General features: G+C 48.0%; 1 protein-coding gene across 2 annotated transcripts in view; it reads left to right on the top strand.

Annotated features, from left to right (window-relative positions):
- MRPS27 (mitochondrial ribosomal protein S27) overlaps positions 1-23786 on the top strand; it is a 103737-nt gene that overhangs the window by 8563 nt on the left and 71388 nt on the right. Inside the window, exons 3-4 of one of the 2 annotated variants that reach the window (XM_073679608.1) lie at positions 3537-3607; positions 16603-16661. In XM_073679608.1, the coding sequence (XP_073535709.1) occupies positions 3537-3607; positions 16603-16661 (130 nt within the window). Of the gene's footprint in view, positions 1-3536; positions 3608-16602; positions 16662-23786 lie in introns of those variants that run through there. The other variant, XM_073679616.1, reaches the window with a different exon arrangement.

The raw sequence follows: 23786 nt of genomic DNA, 5'->3' as shown, positions 1-23786 counted from the left end.
ACTAGGGGGGGCTATTGCCTTAGTTCTGTTTAATTTATGAAAGTTTAATATTTTGTTTTTTGCTTTTTCTGGTTCTAGTCCAGACCTGGAGGTTGTTCAAAGTTTAGGTTAATAAGGAAATTAAATCTGCTTTTTATCCTAACGTTCACCCCCAAAAAGCATATTTGTAACAGTAGGACCTGTCCTTTATTACAGCTCTGCCCCTGTCAACATATGTAGGGGGTCTGTGTAAAATGTCCACTTATAACTGGGCATTAGGCAAATTATTTTGATAACCCTATGTATTATTATTTACAGCTTCCATCTTTTTCTGACAGCTGTAGATTGTGATAGACAACCCCTACCATTGCCTATAGCAGTGATCTCCCTTCATGCCAGTATATACTTTTCCTGCATTCATTGCTCCGGAGGAGGGTAGCACCACTCTATTATTTCATTACTTCCAGTATATATCGGTGCAAATCTGTACTAGACACAAATGTTTATTGGACAGATTCACTGAAATGAGTGTACCTTTATATCCTGCTTTTTTGCTATATAGTGCCATCATATTCCATGGGCTTATACAGACTTCATCATGACTATCCCCATTTGGGCTCATAATCTAGATTCCCTATCAGTATGTCTTTAAAGTTTAAGGGGAAACCGGAGGAAACCCACACAAACACGGGGAGAGCATACAAACTCCTTGTAGATGTTTTCCTTGGTGGGATTTGAATATAGTACCCCAGTGTTGCAAAGCTACAGTGCTGCAAGCCACTGAGCCCCCGTGCTGTCCTGCTGCAAGCCACTGAGCCCCCGTGCTGTCCTGCTGCAAGCCACTGAGCCCCCGTGCTGTCCTGCTGCAAGCCACTGAGCCCCCGTGCTGTCCTGCTGCAAGCCACTGAGCCCCCGTGCTGTCCTGCTGCAAGCCACTGAGCCCCCGCGCTGTCCTGCTGCAAGCCACTGAGCCCCCGCGCTGTCCTGCTGCAAGCCACTGAGCCCCCGCGCTGTCCTGCTGCAAGCCACTGAGCCCCCGCGCTGTCCTGCTGCAAGCCACTGAGCCCCCGCGCTGTCCTGCTGCAAGCCACTGAGCCCCCGCGCTGTCCTGCTGCAAGCCACTGAGCCCCCGCGCTGTCCTGCTGCAAGCCACTGAGCCCCCGCGCTGTCCTGCTGCAAGCCACTGAGCCCCCGCGCTGTCCTGCTGCAAGCCACTGAGCCCCCGCGCTGTCCTGCTGCAAGCCACTGAGCCCCCGCGCTGTCCTGCTGCAAGCCACTGAGCCCCCGCGCTGTCCTGCTGCAAGCCACTGAGCCCCCGCGCTGTCCTGCTGCAAGCCACTGAGCCCCCGCACTGTACTTTCCTTTCTCTCTCGAGCTTAATGTTGTGCGGATCAGGGACAGACAAAGGTAGCGTCCTGCCAGGTACAAGTTACTGGTAGGACATGAAAGCCCATATTCTTATATTTGGTAAGGTATCTGCAGACCCTCTTCGGAATCTGCAAATCCTGATGCAAACTGTAATGCAAAAACTTTAGCTCACAGATAACGACCTACAAGAAAGTTAAAAGATTTTGGTCATCAGACCTGCTTCAGAGCCTCAGATTGTCCATGTGTCACACCATGGCAGATGTCTGTCCATGCGAGGCATTATGTATGAAGTACTCAGTACTGTTGTATTCTCCTAACAGTTAAGAGCTCCTTCTATAATTTTTTTTTATTTCTAAAATCTGTCATCATAACCGTTCTATTCTCACTGTCTGTGTTTTTATTCTACAGCCCCTTGGGACCATATTCCCTACTTATTCCTTATCGCTGTTTTTTTCACATTTATGAACTTGATTTTTTTTGCTCATGTAACATCTGTTCTCTTGCTGTTTCTCTGCCCCTCAGCATGTTGTACATGCTATTTTGTAATTTTTTGTCCCTATACTATTAAAATATATTTATTTTTACGCATATTCATTTAATTATTGACATATATTTAAACTAAATGAAAGTAGTGCACATGTCGTATTGGATCGTTACCTTTGAGTGTGGCCCTGTATCCAGTTTATACTATTTTTCCCATACCATTGTTCCTTCCATTATACAGGTTATTTACTCTGAGTTCTACCCTTTTGTAAACTGTTCAGTATTCTGTGAAAAGGATTTCTATACTTTAGAGTGTGCAGAGTTCTGTGTATTTTTGCATGTTGGTTGGAAACCTCTTCCAAGCATGTCCATGTGCTGGTATCTCCCTGCTAGGTGACGAGAGGTGGCCTGTGTAAAGGAAAAAAAAAGCCAAGAATGGAACATTAAATGGAGCTGAAAAAAGGACAAGTATTTAAGTTATGTCTTAAAGACATGTCAGAAGTTTTAATTAATGGGAGTCCAGGGGTTCAGACCTTTACTGAAAGCTAAAATGTGTAGGGGCGAGACGCTCCGCCGAGCATGGGGCTCCTTCATTTCTGATAGTCTCAGAATGCTAGGAAGTCGGGAGAATAACGGAGCAACATTGCGGCTTCCATTAGAATAAAGGATGGCTTATACTGATTAGTGTGATCATGGCCGCGAGTGGTCTGAGTCTAATGGAGACCTGCTTTCTAAGGAAATTAAGGAAGTAACAGATGGGTTTAATTGGTGAATGAGTTATAGATGGGATTTCTACTTCCATCTGTTACATTGCTGTATGTGCTCTCTGCGGCCGACACTCAAAGCCAGGCTGAGTGCTGGATCTATTTCATTGTTACTTTTTTATCCATGTAATGAGGCGTTCACCTGGAAAACATTTCTGTGCGTTCACCTCATTAGATGTCATGCCCCTTTTTTTTCTGCTGCTGTAAGCAGCTTTAGGATGCCCATAAGAATAAAGCTTAGCTGTCCGGCCTTAGGCTACAAGTGTGCAGTCACTTTGTCACTCTATGTGACTGTAGACTTGTGAACCCTCACATCGAACACCCTAATTGCTGTGAAGATATTTCAGTGCCTGCGGCGGGCGCGTGACCTCATATATGTGATGTGCATACATGCGGTCATGTGCCGACTAGATGGACACAACCTCGCTCAATGCAAATGTACTGAGCAATGTCCGCTACACTCTAGTCTGAATGTGGCCGGAAGTATGCAAATCACATACTTGTGGTCACACGCCCACCGCTGGCATCGGAGAATCCTCACAGTGCGCGATGTGAAGAGTCACAAGTCTACAGCCACATAGGCTACGAGTCTGCAGTCATTCTACGGCCAGCCAATCCCTTTAAACCATCAAAAGCAAATAGACATCTGGGGGAGAATTACCTTCCAGATATCTTGGACTCCGAAGCGTGTAATCTCTGATCGCTCCTGGCAATGCGATGCACAGCTTTACTTCTCCAAGCTTAGATCTGATTTCAGATGTTGTAATTTCTGCCCTACAAGCAGATTATTTTATTAGTTCTAGGCAACTAATCCAGACGGCAATACGGGCAAGATGATGGTTTGTAGGACACGGTATTGTACCGAAGTGTAATGTACTTTATAGAACTGCAGGAACATTACAGAGATGAGTTACAATTAGATGATTTTCTTATATTTTGCAGCTGACCTGGCAGCACTTATGGATAAGTGCCACGATAGAAAAATTCCAGTGAGCTCTCTGGTCATTGCAAGGGTAAGGATATTCTACTAGACTTTATAGATAACACTGGGATAGTAGCCATTCATAAGGTGCTACATATTAAAGAGAAGTTGGTTGTCGGCTTAAAGTGAGTCTCACACAAAATGACCATTAAAACCAAGCATAGGTGCTCGATGCACCCTAGGTGTGGCCGAGCAGTTAAGTGCACCTTCACATCTCCTTTTTTCCATTTATCTCTGCTTTTCTCTGGTTCCAATAATGCCAAAGCTGTCAATCAAGAATGAAGAGGCTGAGATGGATGGAAAACAAGTCGATTGGATGGTGCGCTGAACTGCTTGGCCATGACATGGGTGCACCGAGCTCCTATCCTGGCATTGAACACTGATTTTGTGTTAACAGGCCCTCTTATACAACCATTGACTGTACATTTGAATAGACATTGCACACACCAGTCGTTGAAAATGGTAATATGTGTTCAGTGGGATTGTACGGCAATATCCTATTTTGACCTGTTTGTTAGGACAGTAGACAAATGATCGTTTTTCCTTCTAGAATAAATTCCACTTCTGATCTTACATTGGCTTCTACTTATACTGATGTTATTAAGAGATTGCCCAGCCTTATAATGATTGAAAAGAAACACAGCTTGAAATCATCTCGCTGACTGACGCATAGATCACTCAGGCTGGAGAAAAAAATCCTTTGTCCTCAGCCATCAAGATGATGATTTATTTCTTCTCATGTCACAGCTCTGCTTGGCAGCTCACTGAGGTGTGTGTGTATATCATCCTGATCTCCTGTCAGATGAGAAACGAGTCCCCAGTTGTTTCTTCAGACTGCAGCCCATCCTGACACGTGACTAGGCCGGGCTGATGTTTGAGTTACTAGACAGGGGCGTTTTATCCCATTTTTTGGAGAACCCCTTTAAGATAAATCGTCAATATCCGGTCGATGGCTGTCTGACACCTAGCACAGCCACCAATCAGGAGTGTAACGGGGCAGGGTGGTGGAACCTCTGTGCCTTGGAACAAGGAGGGACCCCGAGGGGCAGGTGTTATACTGGGGGCGACCTTGTAATAGAGCAGGTGGCTCCCACGGGTCAGGTAGCTGGGACTGACCGGAGTAGCGGGTGGACACAACAGGTAGGTAGCAGTCTCTGGGTGAGTAGGCGGGTGGTCACGGGAAGTGACGGAAGAGCAGGTAAGAGTCTCTTGGCTGGCAGGCATGTGGTCACAGCAAGTGACGGCTGAGCGGGTAAAAGTCTCTTGGCTGGCAGGCGGTGACGGCTGAGCGGGTAAGAGTCTCTTGGCTGGCAGGCAGGTGGTCACGGCAAGTGACGGCTGAGCGGGTAAGAGTCTCTTGGCTGGCAGGCAGGCGGTCACGGCAAGTGACTGCTGAGCGGGTAAAAGTCTCTTGGCTGGCAGGCAGGTGGTCACGGCAAGTGAAGGCGGAGCCTCCAGGTAGGCTATCAGGCGGGTAGCAGGTGAGCGCTCCCAGGTGAGCGGGCTAGCAGGTACGGCAGGTAGCAGGCAGTAACTGGCAGGTGCTTCCTGGTCCTCAGGTGGACTTGCCCATAGACAGACTGGCGGATGCAGGAAACAGACTGTCGGGCTGAAGAGAAGACAAGCAGGCAGACAGGAGTGGTAGTCAGGCTGGCAACGGGACCTGAGGGCTGAAGCAGAGGTGAGTATGCTTTGCAACAACTTTGCTCGGGCACCTCCATTTTGGAGGAGGTGCCTTATATATGGGAAGTCCTCCGGCTATTGGCCGGAGACTCCTTAGGACATCGCGCGCTGTCCCTTTAAGAGAGGGGGAGCGCGCGCGCCCTAAGCACAGTGCCCGGGAAGGAGCGCGCGCCAGCAGCAGCGAGGGAAGGAGCGCTGGAGGACGCCGTGCGCTGAACAGGAAGTTCAGAGGGACGGCGTCTCTGCCTAGCAGGAGGCAGAGACGCCGATGCTACAGTACCCCCCCTTTAGGCCCCCCCTTTTTTAGGCCAGAGAGAAATTTCTCAAGGAGAAGCGGAGCGTTGATGTTCTCCCTGGGTTCCCAAGTTCTTTCCTCAGGACCAAACCCCTTCCAATCCACCAGAAAAAAGGTTCTCCCTCTTACCCTCTTGGTGGCCAGGATACTCTCCACTTCAAAGATGTCCTCAGCAGAAACCGGAGTTGGAGGAGTACCTGGATTGTCGGAAAAAGTGTTAAGGACAACGGGTTTGAGGAGGGATACGTGGAAGGAGTTGGGAATGCGTAGGGTGGCCGGGAGTTTTAATTTGTAGGCCACTGGGTTAATTTGCCTGAGGACTTCAAAGGGTCCGATGAATCGAGGGCCCAACTTGTAGGAGGGTACTTTGAGCCGCACATGTTTGGAAGAGAGCCAAACCTTGTCTCCCGGACGGAATAGAGGCGGATCCAGACGTCTCTTATCAGCATATCTCTTCATCCGCTCGGAGGACCGATGAAGAGCGGACCTGGTACTCTCCCAAATGGTAGAAAATTCGCTGACAAGAGACTCCGCGGCAGGGTTGTCCACAGAAGCGGAGACCGGAACTGGAATCCGGGGATGTTGGCCACCGACTATAAAGAACGGGGATTTGGAAGAGGATTCACTCTCATGGTTATTATAAGAGAATTCGGCCCATGGTAGGAGATCCACCCAATCCGAATGGTGGGCATTAACGAAGTGCCGGAGGTAGCTGGTCAGGATCTGATTGATCCGCTCCACTTGACCATTGGACTGTGGGTAATAAGCGGAGGAGAAATCCAGGGTGACGTCTAGCAGCTTACATGTGGCTCTCCAGAAGCGTGAGGTGAACTGAACCCCACGATCCGACACGATGTGGAGGGGGTAGGCCATGGAGACGGAAGATGTGGGGGATAAAGTCTTTAGACAGCTCGGGTGCAGATGGGAGACCAGGCAGGGGAATGAAGTGGGCGATTTTAGAAAAGCGGTCAGCGACCACCCAAATGACTGTACAACCGGCAGAAACAGGAAGATGGGTGATAAAGTCCATAGCAATGTGCTGCCATGGAGCAGCAGGTACGGAAAGGGGCAGGAGATGGCCAGCTTGTAGATGTCTGGGAACTTTGTTACGGGCACAGGATGAACAGGCCGCGACGAAGTCTACAACGTCCTTACGCAGGGTAGGCCACCAGTAATGCCAGATAATGAGCTGGAAGGTCTTCTTTTGGCCAGCATGGCCAGCTAGTTTAGAAGAATGTCCCCAGCGAAGAACCCTCTCCCGATCTGGTACTGCTACAAACGTCTTACCGGGTGGAAGACGAGTCAGATCCAAGGGGGCCACATTCATCACCTTGGAGGGGTCAATGATGTGCGTAGACTCCTCCTCTTGATCGGAGGACAGGAAGGACCGGGACAAGGCATCAGCTTTGACGTTCTTGTCCGCCGGGCGGAAATTAAGTATGAAGTCGAAGCGGGCAAAAAGCAACGACCACCGGGCCTGGCGAGGATTAAGTCTCTGGGCATTTTGGAGATATGCCAGGTTTTTGTGATCCGTGTAGATGATGATCACCGGGTAAAGAGCCCCTTCAAGCAGATAGCGCCACTCCCCCAGTGCCAATTTGACGGCTAGCAATTCACGGTCTCCTATGGAGTAGTTGCGCTCAGACGAGGAGAAGATTTTGGAGAAGAAGCTGCAGGTTACCATTCTCCCGGTAGAAGATTTTTGGGTGAGTACCGCTCCGGCTCCGGAGGAGGAGGCATCAACCTCCAGGTAGAATTGTTTATTGCAGTCCGGACGGTGCAGGACGGGGGCAGAGGCGAAGGCTCTCTTTAAGGAAAGGAAGGCCTCCTCGGCTTCAGGCGACCATACCTTGGGATTTGCCCCCTTACGGGTAAGCGCAGATATGGGAGCAGTCCGGGACGAGAAGTGTGGGATGATAAGACGATAGTAATTGGCGAAGCCCAGGAACCGCTGTATCGCCTTCAATCCCTCTGGACGGGGCCATTTTAGGACGGTAGAGAGCTTCTCGGGATCCATTTTCAGACCTGTCTGGGAGATAACATAGCCCAAGAATGGAAGGGAGGTCTGGTCGAAGAGGCACTTCTCGTATTTGGCATAGAGGTGGTTCTGCCGAAGCCTAAGCAGGACCTGACGAACATCCCTCCGGTGTGTGGGGAGATCCGGAGAGAAGACCAAGATATCGTCCAGGTATACCACTACGCAGGAGTACAGGAGGTCACGGAAGATGTCGTTGACCAGCTCTTGAAAGACAGCGGGGGCATTACGGAGACCAAAGGGCATCACAAGGTACTCATAGTGACCGTCCCAGGTATTGAATGCTGTCTTCCACTCGTCTCCTTGACGGATACGGACCAGGTTATATGCTCCTCGTAGATCCAGCTTGGAGAAGATCCTGGCGCCCTTGAGACGGTCAAACAATTTGGAGATGAGCGGCAGGGGGTATTTCTTTTTTACAGTGATTAGATTGAGTCCTCTGTAGTCAATACAGGGACGTAGCGAGCCGTCTTTCTTTTTGACAAAGAAGAATCCGGCTCCAGCCGGGGAGGTAGATTTTCGGATAAATCCCCTAGCCAGATTTTCTTCAATGTATTCAGACATGGCCCGGGTTTCGGCCGCAGACAACGGGTAGATTCGCCCACGGGGAGGAGTGGCGCCAGATACCAGGTCGATCGGGCAGTCATATGGCCTATGGGGTGGCAACGTCTCTGCTTCCTTTTTACCGAAGACGTCTGCATAGGGCCAGTATGGAGCCGGGATACCGAGTAGATTAGCTGGAGTAGGCGGAGGGCGAGCTGGGCGGACCGGAACCAAGCAGGTCTTATGGCAGTCTGGACCCCACCGGAGTACTTCACCGGATCACCAGTTCAATACGGGTTCATGTGTCTGGAGCCAAGGTAGACCTAGCAACAGGGAGTGAGAGAGTTCGGATAGCACATGGAAGGAGATCTTCTCGGAGTTCAGCATTCCCACCTGCAGAGTTAAGGGTTCAGTGATGAGCAGGATGGGCACAGGAAGGAGTCTACCATCCACAGAGGCAACTGACAAAGGTTCAGTGAGAGGCTTGGTGGGAATACGGTATCTCTCTACCAAGGACTGGGAGATGAGGTTCCCAGCTGCTCCAGAGTCCAGGTGGGTGATTTCAAAGTGCCGATCCTCTCCCCAGGAGAAAGAGACAGACAAAGTCAGGGAGGGAGAGGACTTACTTTTTTCTAGGACTACCTCTCCGAGCGATCCTAGACACCGGCCTCTCCGGGCAGTAACGGATCAGGTGCTCCTTGCTGCCACAATAGAAACAGCTCCCCTCAGCCCGGCGTGACTCCTGGCGAGATTTGACCAACTTGGTCTGGTCGACCTGCATGGGCTCGGGTGAGTGCGCCCGGGGAGTGACTGAAGAAGAGACAGGTCTCTGGAAGTTAGGAGCAAGGCAGGGAAACCTTCTCTCACGGGTGGTTTCCTTGGTACGTTCCTGGAACCGGATGTCAATCCGGGTAGCAAGTGACACCAGGTCGTCCAGGGTGGTAGGGATGTCTCGACTGGCAAGTTCATCTTTAATCCGACCGGAAAGACCCTCCCAGAAGACGGACATCAGGGCCTCGTTATCCCAGGCAAGCTCAGAAGCGAGGGTACGGAACCGTATGGCATATTGGCCTACGGTGAGACTCCCTTGGCGGAGACATAGCAGAGAGGAGGCTGACGAGATCTTTCGTCCCGGTTCATCGAAGACTTTCCGGAAAGCAGTGAGGAAAGCTGACAAGTTGGATACCAGGGGATCCCCTCTCTCCCACAGGGGATTTAGCCAAGCCAGTGCTTCCCCAGTGAGATGGGACATGATGAAGGCCACTTTGGCCCGGTCGGTGGTAAAGTGATGTGCCAAGAGTTCAAAGTGCAGGGTGCACTGGTTAATGAAGCCTCGAGCCAAGGCGGGATCTCCACCAAAACGAGGCGGTGCAGAGAGCCGGGGACCCGGACCGGGTACCATGGCATTGATGGGCAGCGGCGCTGCCGGGGCATGAGTCGTACGACTGGAGGCAGGTCCAGGTGGAGCAGTCAGTGTGTCCAGGCGGGAGTTGACATTACGCAGGTGGTTCAGGATGGATTCCTGTTGGGATCTCTGACGGGAGACTTTGTGGAACAGGTCAGAGCGCGAGGGAGCTTGGGTGCCACCGGGTTCCATGGCCCGAGCAAACTGTAACGGGGCCGGGTGGTGGAACCTCTGTGCCTTGGAACAAGGAGGGACCTAGAGGGGCAGGTGTAGTACTGGGGACGACCTTGTAATAGAGCAGGTGGCTCCCACGGGTCAGGTAGCTGGGACTGACCGGAGTAGCGGGTGGACACAACAGGTAGGTAGCAGTCTCTGGGTGAGTAGGCGGGTGGTCACGGGAAGTGACGGAAGAGCAGGTAAGAGTCTCTTGGCTGGCAGGCAGGTGGTCACGGCAAGTGACGGTGGAGCCTCCAGGTAGGCTAGCAGGCGGGTAGCAGGTGAGCGGGCTAGCAGGTACGGCAGGTAGCAGGCAGGTAACTGGCAGGTGCTTCCTGGTCCGCAGGTGGACTTGCCCATAGACAGACTGGCGGATGCAGGAGACAGACTGTCGGGCTGAAGAGAAGACAAGCAGGCAGACAGGACTGGTAGTCAGGCTGGCAACGGGACCTGAGGGCTGAAGCAGAGGTGAGTATGCTTTGCAACAACTTTGCTCGGGCACCTCCTTTTTGGAGGAGGTGCCTTATATATGGGAAGTCCTCCGGCTATTGGCCGGGGACTCCTTAGGACGGCGCTCGCGGTCCCTTTAAGAGAGGGGGAGCGGGCACGCCCTAAGCACAGCGCCCGGGAAGGAGCGTGCGCCGGCAGCAGCGAGGGAAGGAGTGCTGGAGGACGCCGTGCGCTGAACAGGAAGGTGAGAGGGACGGCGTCTCTGCCTAGCAGGAGGCAGAGACGCCGATGCTACAAGGAGTTCTGAGCTCCAGCCTGATTTAAGCAGTGAGTGGAGCCAGCCCCATTTACTGTGTAGTGGCCGGACAGCCCCTTTAGTTACGCGGAGAAAGTGACAGCCAATGTAATGTTGGAAGTGGCGGTTATTATCGAAGAATGAACAGTCTTTCATGGAACCATCATTTGTGTATCCTCCGACTTTGCTCTAGATGATGATAGTCTTCCATTAACATAAAATACCACACCATATCATTATTATTATTATTATTATTTATTTATATAGCACCATTGATTCCATAGTGCTGTACATTAGAAGGGTTACATACCAAATACAGATATCACTTACAGTAAATGACTAACAATGATAGACTGGTACAGAGGGAAGGGGACCCTGCCCTTGCAGGCTTACATTCTACAGGATGGGGAGGGAGACTGCAGGTTGGGGGGTTGCAGCAGCTCTGGTGGTGGTGATGCGGCAGCGTGTGATCATTGCAGGTTGTAAGCTTTCTTGAAGAGATGCGTTTTCAGGTTCCGTCTGAAGGATCCAAATGTGGTGGATAATCGGACGTGTTGATGCACAGAATTCCAAAGGATGGGGGATATTCGGGAGACGTCTTGGAGGCAATTGGGTGAAGAATGAATAAGTGTGGAGGAGAGGAGGTGGTCTTGGGAGGACCGGAGATTACGTAAGGGAATATATCGGGAGATTAGTTCAGAGATGTACTGAGGAGAAAGGTTATGGATGGCTTTGTAGGTCAGTGTTAGTAGTTCGAACTGGATACGCTGGGCAGTTGGGAGCCAGGGAAGAGATTTGCAAAGGGGGGTAGCAGAGGAGTAGTGAAAAGAGAGATGAACTAGGCGGTCAGCAGAGTTAAAGACAGACTGGAGAGGTGCGAGAGTGTTAGCAGGTAGGCTACAGAGGAGGATGTTGCAGTAGTCGAGGCGGGAGATGATGTGGGCATGCACAAGCAGTTTAGTAGATTGAGGGTTGAGGAAAGGACTTATTCTGGAAATATTTTTGAGCTGGAGGCGACAGGAGGTGGCGAAGGCTTGGATGTGTGGTTTGAAGGACAGATCAGAGTCGAGGGTTACGCAGAGGCAGCGGATTTCTGGTACCAGGGAAAGAGTGATGTCATTTATTGAGATAGATAGATCAGATGGGGAAGATATACAAGATGGAGGAAAGATAATAAGATCAGATTTGTCCACATTGAGTTTGAGGAAGTGAGAGGAGGAGAAGGAGGATATGTCTGATAGACACGCTGGGATTCTGGACAGCAGAGAGGTGACGTCTGGGCCAGAGAGGTAGATCTGAGTGTCATCGACATACACGTGATACTGGAACCCATGGGACTTTGAGCTGTCCCAGGCCTAGGGTATAGATGGAGAAGAGTAGAGGTCCTAGGACGGAGCCTTGAGGGACTCCAACAGAGAGAGGGCGGGATGAGGAGGTAGTGTGGGAGTGGCAGACGCTTAATGTGCGGTTGGAAAGGTATGAGGAGATTGAGGATAAGTCAAGGTCTTTGACACCAAAGGAAGAGAGGATCTGTAGTACGAGGCTGTGGTCAACTGTGTCAAAGGCAGAGGATAGGTCTAGAAGGAGGAGTATGAAGAATTGTCTGTTAGCTTTGGCTGTAAGTAAGTCATTAGTAATTTTAGTAAGGGCAGTTTTGGTGGAAAGGTAGGGACGGAAGCCAGAGTGTTGGTTGTCGAACAGAGTGTTAGATGAGAGGTGAGATGAGAGTTCAGCGTGAACATGTTGCTCAAGGAGTTTGGAGGCGAATGAGAGCAGCGATATGGGGCGACAGCTGGGCAAAGCTTTTGGGTTGAGGGATGGCTTTTTGAGGATGGGCGTGGCATGTTTGTGTCGCACCCCCGGGGCCGTGGGGTACTCGGCACCGGGCCTTCAGAAGCTTGGGGGGTATCACGGTGGCTGGCCCGGTCCGTGTCCAGGGCGGACAACTGAAGAGAGGGGAATGTATATTGGGATAATAGGTTTGTAAATGTTTGTGACTCCACCTGTGGTGTCTGGTGAGGATCACCAGCGCTGCAGCAGTCCACTGAGGCCGGTGTTGTGGCAGCTTAGATGGTATCGCTCCCCACAGGTGGAGCAGGGCCTCAGGGCAGCGTAGGAGGAGGGATGCAGGACAGAGGGGACCCAGCCGGGTCAGAGCAAGAATAGGAGCACACACGAAAGTCACTTCAGTACCTTTTACTGATGGAAATTCAGGCACCTCCCGGAGCACTGTAGGGTGAGGGGTGCACGTTCGGATTCTCCCCAGTGAGCGGGTGCAGGGCCTCCTGTAATAAGTTTCTGACCTGCCTGGAGCTAGGCCTAACTTGGTTTCTGTTCTGCACCTGCTGACTTGGTGATAGGGCCTTCTGTTGGAGATCACTCTCCCTATTCTCTGGGGTCTCTGTGATTCTTGACCCTGGTACGTATCCGCTTTTGGTGATCCTGGGACATGTAGTTCGCCAGGGGTTCCGGTTGTTTTCTACTGGTCATGAAGATCCACGTAGACTCGGATCCGGTGTCCGGTATATGCTTCTGGGGTGAGCTTGTAAAGCTCCTCTGCCCCCTATGTTACTCTCTTCCACTTGCCTTCGGCCCCGCTCGGGCCCTCACTAGGCTACACACACTGCAGCCGGGACGCTGCTCTTCTTCGCCGCTCTGAGTGTCGGCACACTCCTAGCTCTCTATCCTGAGCTCTGTGAGTTCTAGTCTGGACTCACTCTACAGACTATACTGAACTCTTTCTGCAGGAACTGCTAGGCTCTGGCTCGACTGCACTGACTCCTTCTGTGTCTGAGCAGGAACTCCCTAGCTGCTCTGTACTCTAGCAGGCTAGGAACTGAACTGCCTAGCTCCACCTTCCCTATTTATATCCCTAACGGGCTCTCTCTGGTGGTCTGAGGTGGAAGGTGGAGGTGTGTGTATGCTGTGGGGGCCTCTTGTGGAGAAATCCGGCAATACACCCCTCTAGGATCTGTGGTACCAAGCGCAGCTGGGCGCCACATTTGAAAGCAGAGGGAAAGGTACCAGAAGTTAGTGATAGGTTGAAGAGATGGGTTAGAGATGGGATGAGTGTAGGGGTGAGGTTGGGGAGGAGGTAGGATGGGGTCAAGTGGTGAGTTCTGATTTGGAGAGGAGGCGGGTAAGCTCTCCTTCAGTGATGATGGAGAGGGAGGTTATAGGGGAAGGGCAATGATCTGGAAAACAAAGGCGGTCGGACAATGAAGGCTTGCCTTATGTGGTCAATCTTGTTTTTGAAGTGTGTGGCAAAGTCCTCAGCAGCGATGAGGGAGGTCGGACGGGGCAGTGGAGGGCGGAGGAAAGAGTTAAAAGTGTTGAATAGTTGTTTGGGGTTGTAGGATAAGGAAGATATGAGGGTTGTGAAGTTGGCCTGTTTAATGAAGGTGAGGGCTGATTTGAATGCGAGTGTTGCTTGCTTGAATGCAGTGAAGTCATCTTGCGAATGTGTTTTCTTCCAACGCCGCTCTGCAACCCTGGACACTTGCTGAAGCTTTTTAGTGACATTATTGTGCCAGGGTTGTCTATTGATTCTTCGCACTCTGCCATGCATAAGAGGGGCGACCGAGTCAATAGCTGATGCGAGAGTGGCATTGTTGAAAGCAGTGCCTCTGTCTGTGTCGTGGAGTGAAGATATGGATGTCAGTGGTAGAATAGAATCAGAGAGTCTGTGAGTGTCTAGATGTGCAAGGTTTCTGCAGGGGTGTGCTAGTTGCTGGACATGAGTGACAGGTGAGGAGGACAGGGTGGACCTATCTGACAGGTGGAGGGGGGAGATTGAAAGGTTAGATAGGGAGCAGAGTCGGGTGAAGATGAAGTCTAGTGTGTGTCCATCTGTGTGGGTGCCTCAGTAGGACCACTGGGTGAGTCCAAAAGATGGAGTGAGTGACAGGAGTTTGGAGGCTGCTGACTGGTGGGTGTCAGTGCGGATGTTGAAATCGCCCATAATTATGGTGGGAATGTCAGCAGAGAGAAAGTGTAGAAATGGTCAATAAAGGGACTGGAGTGACCTTGCATGGGGGTTGGTATATGACAGCCACTTGGAGGTTGGAAGGAGTGTAGATGCGGACAGAGTGGACTTCAAAAGAAGGGAGAATAAGTGAGGGTAGAGGTGGGATTGGGTTAAAGTGCAGTTTGTAGAAAGGAGAAGACTCACTCCTCCACCATGTCTGTTTCCAGGGCGAGGAGTGTGAGTGAAGTGCAAGCCACCGTAAGACAGCGCAGCAGGGGAGGCAGTGTCGGAGGGTGTCAGCCATGTTTCGGTGATGCCCAGGAAGGAGAGATTATGAGAGGTAAAGAGTTTGTGAATAACATGTAGCTTATTGCAGACAGAGTAGGCGTTCCAGAGTGCCCCAGAGAGAGGGAGCAGCGAGGTGGGCGTCAAAGGCACAGGTTTAACGTAGGAGAGATTGCAGTAGTTTGTACACTGCTCAAAAAAATAAAGGGAACACTCAAATAACACATCCTAGATCTGAATGAATTAAATATTCTCATTGAATACTTTGTTCTGTACAAAGTTTAATGTGCTGACAACAAAATCACACAAAAATCAATGGAAATCAAATTTATTAACCAATGGAGGCGTGGATTTGGAGTCACCCCCAAAATTAAAGTGGAAAAACACACTACAGGCCGATCCAACTTTGATGTAATGTCCTTAAAACAAATCAAAATGAGGCTCAGTATTGTGTGTGGCCTCCACGTGCCTGTATGACCTCCCTACAACACCTGGGCATGCTCCTGATGAGGTTGCGGATGGTCTCCTGTGGGATCTCCTCCCAGACCTGGACTAAAGCATCCGCCAACTCCTGGACAGTCTGTTGTGCAACGTGACGTTGGTGGATGGAGCGAGACATGATGTCCCTGATGTGCTCAATCGGATTCAGGTCTGGGGAACGGGAGGACCAGTTAATAGCTTCAATGCCTTCATCTTGTAGGAACTGCTGACACACTCCAGCCACATGAGGTCTGGCATTGTCCTGCATTAGGAGGAACCCAGGGCCAACCGCACCAGCATATAGTCTCACAAGGGGTCTGAGGGGGGGTGTAAGCTTTGGGGGTCCAGGATTGGGAGATATGTCGCCAGCAGTGAGCAGAAGCAGAGAGAGGGAGAGCAGGTGGGAGAAGAAGAGTGCCCGGCTTGTTTTATGTTTGAGTAGGATGGATCTGAGGAGCAGGTCAGCAGGTGAGGTCAGATGGGGAGGTAAGAGGGAAGGAGAGATGCTTATTTAGTTTGGGGGTGCTGAGGCTTAGGGATAGCAAAGAAGAGTGAGAATTAATGGAGCAAAAAACTGTAAAGGCATATGTAAGCATGGTGAAAGTTTAAGTGTGAGTAAGAAAGAGAAGTTAAGTACAATTAGTAAATAGTTACTCGTACCTTCTGGTCACTTCTGGCATATTTCATGCTGGTTACTTAAGGGACATACTTAATAGACAGACCAGGGTCTCTAGATTTATAGGTCTTAGCACATTCACTGGGCCAGTTGTGAGCAGGAGAGAGGGGCTGCAGGGAGGCGAGTGGCAGAAACACAGGAGGGAATAACCTCACCATACTACCGCACCATGTAATACTATAACATGTCATACTACCGCACCATATAATACTATAACATGTCATACTACCGCACCATATAATACTATAACATGTCATACTACCGCACCATATAATACTATAACATGTCATACTATTGCACCATATAATACTATAACATGTCATACTACCGCACTATATAATACTATTATATATAATACTATAACATATATTACTAGAACATACAATATAGCATACAATCCTCTAACACACAATACTACTGCTCCATACAATGCTGTAAAATATAATGCTGTAACACACAATACTACTGCTCTATATAAGGCAATTACATACAATACCATCTCTCCATACAATCTATTGCTCCATACTCTGCTATTACATATAATATTGTAGAATCTAATACTAATGCTCCTTTTAATACTACAACCTCTAATAAATATAGGTCATCAGTTTTAAAAACTTGGATAATTCCTTTTAATTGTGTTTGCTGTAATCACAAGTACTTTGCTCGTTGTCATATATCTCGTTTTCCTTCCAGTTTATTGACAATATTACATGCAAAGAAGAAATCGAACTGGGTGAATATTACCTTTATAAGTAAGTAGTGTTTTTGTCTGATATTTATCTTGATAGTTTTTTCCTGTTTCCTAAAAAGGTTGTCCACTATTAGATACAGTTTATTAATCACCCCTAATCACTCCCACCTATTACATCCAAATTTCAAAATGGGTCATTTGGAAAATAGTGAAAAAAAAAAAAAAAAGCATTATGATGCACTACCAGATACACAATGGAACAAGAACAATGTTTATAGGAAACTCCAATCTTGAATGAGAAACCTTCTATATAATCCTCTGGAAAGAGATTGAGTAAAGAGAGTAACTGTTTGTGTTACTACAAATATAATCTATATATGTGTAAACTAACCTACCAAGCCGTAAGCCTCTTCTCACACTTCCATGGTTTTAGGGACAAACCGCACAAGATCTGCCCGTGCCTATAGCAGTCCCTTAGTAAGTGATGAGCTGAATTTTCTTCCTGAATAAACTGTTTTTAAAAACATATATTGGATACTGGTAGAATAAGATTTCGTGAGTACTGCTGGTGTACATACTTCTGAGGAAGAAATGTTTATCACAGGTAAAATAATCCCTATTCCATCTCTGGATTCTAGGAAGGGCTCTTCATTGGGCCCTCGCGGAGAAGAGGGCTCTTCATTGGGCCCTCGCGGAGAAGAGGGCTCTTCATTGGGCCCTCGCGGAGAAGAGGGCTCTTCATAAAGATGCATTGCAAGCACAGTTGTCACAGTACAATGGAGTTGTCTCTTGGAGAGCTTAAGTGATCCCAGTTATGTTTTCTGTGGAAGTATAATCCTTCGTCATTTCAGACATTGTGCAAATGGAATTCAATTGGAGAAGCATGTAATATTCATGAAACTTAAATAGTGCAAGATAATTTCTAGCCCAGCATTTCTTCATCATGTAGATTAATGAGAATGGCAGATCACAGGTAGTATTGCCGGCATTACCCATCAGCCTTGACGTTTTTGTATAATGAAAATGCAGTATATGAGGCATGGTTAGCTAGCGTTCTATAAAGTCTTTAAAGAAAATCTGTCAGCAGGATTTCATGCACTAAACTATTTATATGTGCATTTAGCTCATTCAAAGACACATCCAGCAATACCTTTACATGGTCAGTCCTTCCCTCCACTACTGAGAAATCAGCATTTGAATTGATCTGCAAATGAGGCTGAAGAGCTATTGTAGATCTGAAGCCTCTGTCACTCCAGCTCTATTACATTTTGGGCATCCATTTATGGTTTCATTCCCTATTAAAATTAGCAATGAACACTTTGATATTACTGCTGTCCAAAGAGATGGAAATCTGGATCGAGCCTCCATGGACCCTGCTGTAAGTCAGTAGGGCCCATCTGTCCTGTGGGATGTGTTGTATGTAGAATCTGTAACGCCATCATTGCTTTAGTTACAAACAGAAGCCATGAAGCCTAAACTGTTTTATGTACCTCCTGATTTTACTGTGGGCTTATGCTCGCTCATCACATGTAAATAGGTGTTTTTTTAATCCTAGTTAATATATTAGTGATTAGATGTTGTACTGCGTGTATTAGGCCACTACTCATCACATAGTTGTGTCTGAATATTTGTCATAAATCCTCCTGCCAAAGAAATACTCAAATATTATTTTTGGAAATTATTTTGAGTCACTAGCGCACCCTTACTGATCTGTGATACTGATTATTTTGCACATTTTGCTTTAGTGCCTGATTTTTTAATCCATTGTACAGCTGGATCCTGCATTTTTACAGGAATACATAACACCTTGAGCACAGTCACAGAGCTAACAACTCAAAAGAATGACTTTATTGACTTACCGTAATTTTTTTATTGGCTAATGTCATGTCATAGATATTGATTTCTACATGAAAAGACGGGCCGGATAAACCAGAAATATTAATATCAATAGCTGCTTTTCGTGAAAATATCTACATTCTTTAGCCTGAGATTGTGTGTACTAATCTGCAACCTTTATGTTTCGAGATTTATTTCCAGTGTTTCCAAATTGTGGTTTTCAATAAAAGCGATTATAGGAGAACTTTCTACAGCTAATGCACAACTGAGGTTGCTACTTTCTTTGTTTGGTTTTGCAGCTGTGATTTTCTGAGCTACACCATTTTCTCAATAGAACAATAAATGCATTTTTACGTACCATATTTTTCGGACTATAAGACGCACTTTTTTCCTCCAAAATTTTGGAATACTATTGAATACTATCTCCCTGTATATACTGTGGCTCTGCGTGGTAGGAGGTCTGGGGGAGCAGGCCTGCGCTGTGCCCGCTACTAAAGAAAATGAATATTCCCTGCCCCCCATGCCCATGGGCGTGGGGAGCAGGGAATATTCATTTTCCTTAATAGCTGGCACACTGTACTGCAGCGCGACTCCTGCTGCGCTCTGCGGTCTGTGTTCCCGCTATTAAAGCTTATGAATATTCCCTACAACCCACTGCCATGGGTTGTAGTGAATATCCATGGTCTTTAATAGCAGGCACACTGACCGCAGAGTGTCAGCAGCAGAGCGGGACAGCGCTGGAGGAGAGAGGAGGTGAGTATGAGTGTTTATTTTTTTTTTTTGTGGGCAGCAGGATGGGGGCTCAAGGGGTGCCAAGCATACCAGGATGGGGGCTCAAGGGGTGCCATGCATACCAGGATGGGGGCTCAAGGGGTGCCATGAATACCAGGATGGGTGATCAAGGGGTGCCATGCATACCAGGATGGGTGATCAAGGGGTGCCATGCATACCAGAATAGGTGATCAAGGTTTGCCATGCATACCAGGATGGGGGCTCAAGGGGTGCCATGCATACCAGGATGGGGGCTCAAGGGGTGCCAAGCATACCAGGATGGGGGCTCAAGGGGTGCCAAGCATACCAGGATGGGGGCTCAAGGGGTGCCAAGCATACCAGGATGGGGGTTCAAGGGGTGCCAAGCATACCAGGATGGGGGCTCAAGGGGTGCCAAGCATACCAGGATGGGGGCTCAAGGGGTGCCAAGCATACCAGGATGGGGGCTCAAGGGGTGCCAAGCATACCAGGATGGGGGCTCAAGGGGTGCCAAGCATACCAGGATGGGGGCATCAAAGGGTGCCATGCATACCAGGATGGGGGTATCAAGGGGTGCCATACATACCAAGATGGGGGAATCAAGGGGTGCCATGCATACCTGGATGGGGGAATCAAGGGGTGTCATGCATACCAGGATGGGGATGAGGGGGGCCATACATACCAGGATGTGTGAGTGATCAAGGGGGGCCATACATACCAGGATGGGGATGAGGGGGGCCATGCATACCAGAATGGGGGATCAAGGGGTGCCATGCATACCAGGATGGGTGATCAAGGGGTGCCAAGCATACCAGGATGGGGGTTCAAGGGGTGCCAAGCATACCAGGATGGGGGCTCAAGGGGTGCCAAGCATACCAGGATGGGGGCTCAAGGGGTGCCAAGCATACCAGGATGGGGGCTCAAGGGGTGCCAAGCATACCAGGATGGGGGCTCAAGGGGTGCCAAGCATACCAGGATGGGGGCATCAAAGGGTGCCATGCATACCAGGATGGGGGTATCAAGGGGTGCCATACATACCAAGATGGGGGAATCAAGGGGTGCCATGCATACCTGGATGGGGGAATCAAGGGGTGCCATGCATACCAGGATGGGGATGAGGGGGGCCATACATACCAGGATGTGTGAGTGATCAAGGGGGGCCATACATACCAGGATGGGGATGAGGGGGGCCATGCATACCAGAATGGGGGATCAAGGGGTGCCATGCATACCAGGATGGGTGATCAAGGGGTGCCATGAAAACTAGGATGGGGATCAGGGGGTGCCATGCATACTAGGATGGCAGATCAAAGGGGTGCCATGAAAACCAGGATGGGGGTCAAGGGGTGCCATGCATTCCAGGATGGGGATGAGGGCCACGTATACCAAGATGGGATGGGGGCCACGTATACCAGGAAGGAGGGGGCCATACATACCAGGATGGAGGATATTAACAGAATTGGGGGACACTACCCTAATACCAGTGTCAGCAGCATACTCCCTCCCCTATAACAGGGCATCATGACCACATTTTTTGCTTAAATATTATTTTTCCTATTTTCCCCCTCTAAAACCTAGGTGCGTCTTATGATCCGGTGCGTCTTCTGGTCCGAAAAATACGGTATATAAATGTATCTATTTTTCTGCAACTGAATTTGTTTTCCTTTTTTTTTTTTTTTTAAATTAAAGGGAATCGATCACCTGTATTTTCTGCCCCATCCAAGAGGAGTATGATGTAGGGACAGTGACCCTGATTCAAGTCATGTATCACTTACTGGGCTGCTTGCTGTAGTTTTGGTAAATTCTCTGTTTTATCTGCTGCAGCTCTGCTAGACCTCTCGGTGATGAGCTCTGTATAATCCACCCACACCGCTGCTTGACTACCTGGCAGCGGGTTTACTAGTCCTCTAGTGATAATCTCCTGCTGATAAAACGCTGATTTTACAAGACAAAGTCACGACTAAGAGCAGTGTTCCTTGAAATGCGTATGAAAGCCAACATAGACCAATGTACTGTGTTTTAATTGATCTCAATAAAAAAGGAATTGAGGTGCTGGAGTGGCTTTTTCTCTTGTACTATGGCTTTTCAAGTGTTTTTTATTTCTCGAGTCAGACATACGAGGCCCATGCAGCCAGTGTCTGATACATGCTGCCTGTGGATCAAGCTGTCAGGTTCTCTTTAATAAAGCTTAAAACTCATTTCTCCCTCTAAATTAGCATTTTTCCTGTTTTTGGGGGGAACGGCAGCCTGTTTACACTGCAGGATTTTCGGGAAGTGAACGTTCCTAATAATCGTGCAGTGTAATGCAGCCTTATAAAGGCTCGAGGTGTCATAGTTCTGTACTGCCAGCGAACATCCATTGTACTGTGCTTACAATGCACTGAAAAATCTTCTGCATGACTGACCCCGTCTGTGTGGCCCGGCTTTAGTAAAGCGTGGATTTATAATGATCCGCTTTCATTATGTGTAATCATTGGGCTCTGCAGTTACTGGTACATGAGGCAGCAGTAGTTGCTGTGAATGTGGATGACTCGGGACTGGCTGATATTATGTGCCGAGCATTGTGCTCTTGTCATTTCCCGTATCCCATTAATTAGTTCTCCACCTCCCATTCTTGTAATCCCCTGGTGAGATTCTCTTCCCAACCACCTCCATCAGTATCATATCCTTGCCTTGCTCTGCTTGGCAACCTGCCCCTATCTGCTGCAGCCTGCAGTTATACAGGCAAGTATATACAGTATATAAACACTACATCGCTTTATACTGCGCCTATTCTACCCAGCCAGGATTCTGCACCTTATACCCAAAACACCCACAAAAAAATGGTCATACACCCCTTATTACTGATTACTGGTAAAGATTTTGAGGCAGTCTATACAAATAGCAATCAGCAGGGTCATCTGTCACTTTATGCCTCTGACTGTGTACTGCAGCCAGCCTTCTCCAAACATCACCTGATCCTGTTACTGCAGCCATAATATAACTTCTAGGCATTGGCGGATCTTCTTTGGTAATTTGTAGCCCAATCGTCCTTCTGGGTATGAAACACTGATGACTGAGTCTAGCATATTTATTGACCATATATTAGTTATAATTTTTGCACGGTACGTGGGGGTGGTGTCGTGTTTGTGCATGTAAGTTTTAATAAAAGCTGCTGTTCTTTATATAATGTGAGAATATTCCAGTTGCTTATGTCCAGACCGTATGTTCAGAGTAGTATATGAAAGCTTATATTATATAGATCTACACAGCAGTAAGCATAAATGAGTACACCGTTTTTGAAAAGTAAGATTTTAATCAATATCAAGAACATGGAACGTGGAAATATTGACAAAATTTAGTTGCAAAGAACACTTTTTTTAGCCCTTAACATTAAAGTAAGGCTAATGTAACTCATTACAAAATCTTCAATTTTACCCAAATTAATTGATGCAAAAATGGATATACCCCACATGAAAAACTACTACATCTAGTATTTTGTATGACCTCCATGATTTTAACCACTTCGCGCCAGAGCCTGTTTTTGCCTTCGTGACCAGGCCAATTTTTTCAATTCTGACCACTGTCACTTTATGAAGTAATTACTCTGGAACGCTTCAACGGATCCCCCTGATTCTGAGGTTGTTTTTTCGTGACATATTGTACTTCATGATAGTGGTAAAATTTCTTCGATATCACTTGCGTTTATTTGTGAAAAAATCAGAAATTTGGCGAAAATTTGAAAAATTTTGCAATTTTCAAACTTTGAATTTTCATGCCCTTAAATCAGAGAGATATGTCACACAAAATACTTAATAAATAACATTTCCCACATGTCTACTTTACATCAGCACAATTTTGGAACCCAATTTTTTTTTTTGTTAGGGAGCTATAAGGGTTAAAAGTTGACCAGCGATTTCTCATTTTTCCAACAAAATTTACAAAAACATTTTTTAAGGACCACATCATATTTGAAGTCACTTTGAGGGGTCTTTATGACAGAAAATACCCAAAAGTGACACCATTCTAAAAACTGCACCCCTCAAGGTGCTCAAAACCACATTCAAGAACTTTATTAACCCTTCAGGTGCTTCACAGGAATTTTTGGAATGTGGAAGAAAAATATTAACATTTAACTTTTCTCACAAAAATGTTACTTTAGACCCAATTTTTTTTATTTTCACAGGGGTAACAGGAAAAAATGGACCCCAAAATTTTTTGTGCAATTTCTCTTGAGCGTGCTGATACCCCATATGTGAGGGAAAACCACTGTTTGGGCGCACGGCAGGGCTCGGAAGGGAAGGAGCGCCATTTGACTTTTTGAATGTAAAATTTGTTTGAATAATTAGCGGATGCCATGTTGCATTTGGGGAGGCCCCTAATGTGCCTAAACAGTGGAAACCCCCCACAAGTGACACCATTTTGGAAACTAGACCCCTTAGGGAACTTATCTAGATGTGTGGTGAGCACCTTGCATCCCCAGGTGCTTCACAAAGTTTATAATATTGAGCCATAAAAATAAAATGTTCACATTTTTCCCACAAAAAATGTTTTTCATCCCCTAATTTTGCATTATAATAAGGGTAACCGGATAAATTGCACCATGAAATTTGTTGTGCAA

This window comes from Phyllobates terribilis, unplaced genomic scaffold (assembly GCF_046119375.1).
Source record: "Phyllobates terribilis strain yellow unplaced genomic scaffold, ASM4611937v1 Scaffold_1__5_contigs__length_1240528914, whole genome shotgun sequence".
Classification (NCBI taxonomy): Eukaryota; Metazoa; Chordata; class Amphibia; order Anura; family Dendrobatidae; genus Phyllobates; species Phyllobates terribilis.
The sequence above is the reverse complement of the archived record's forward strand: the minus strand, read 5'-3'. Positions and strand labels throughout refer to the sequence as shown.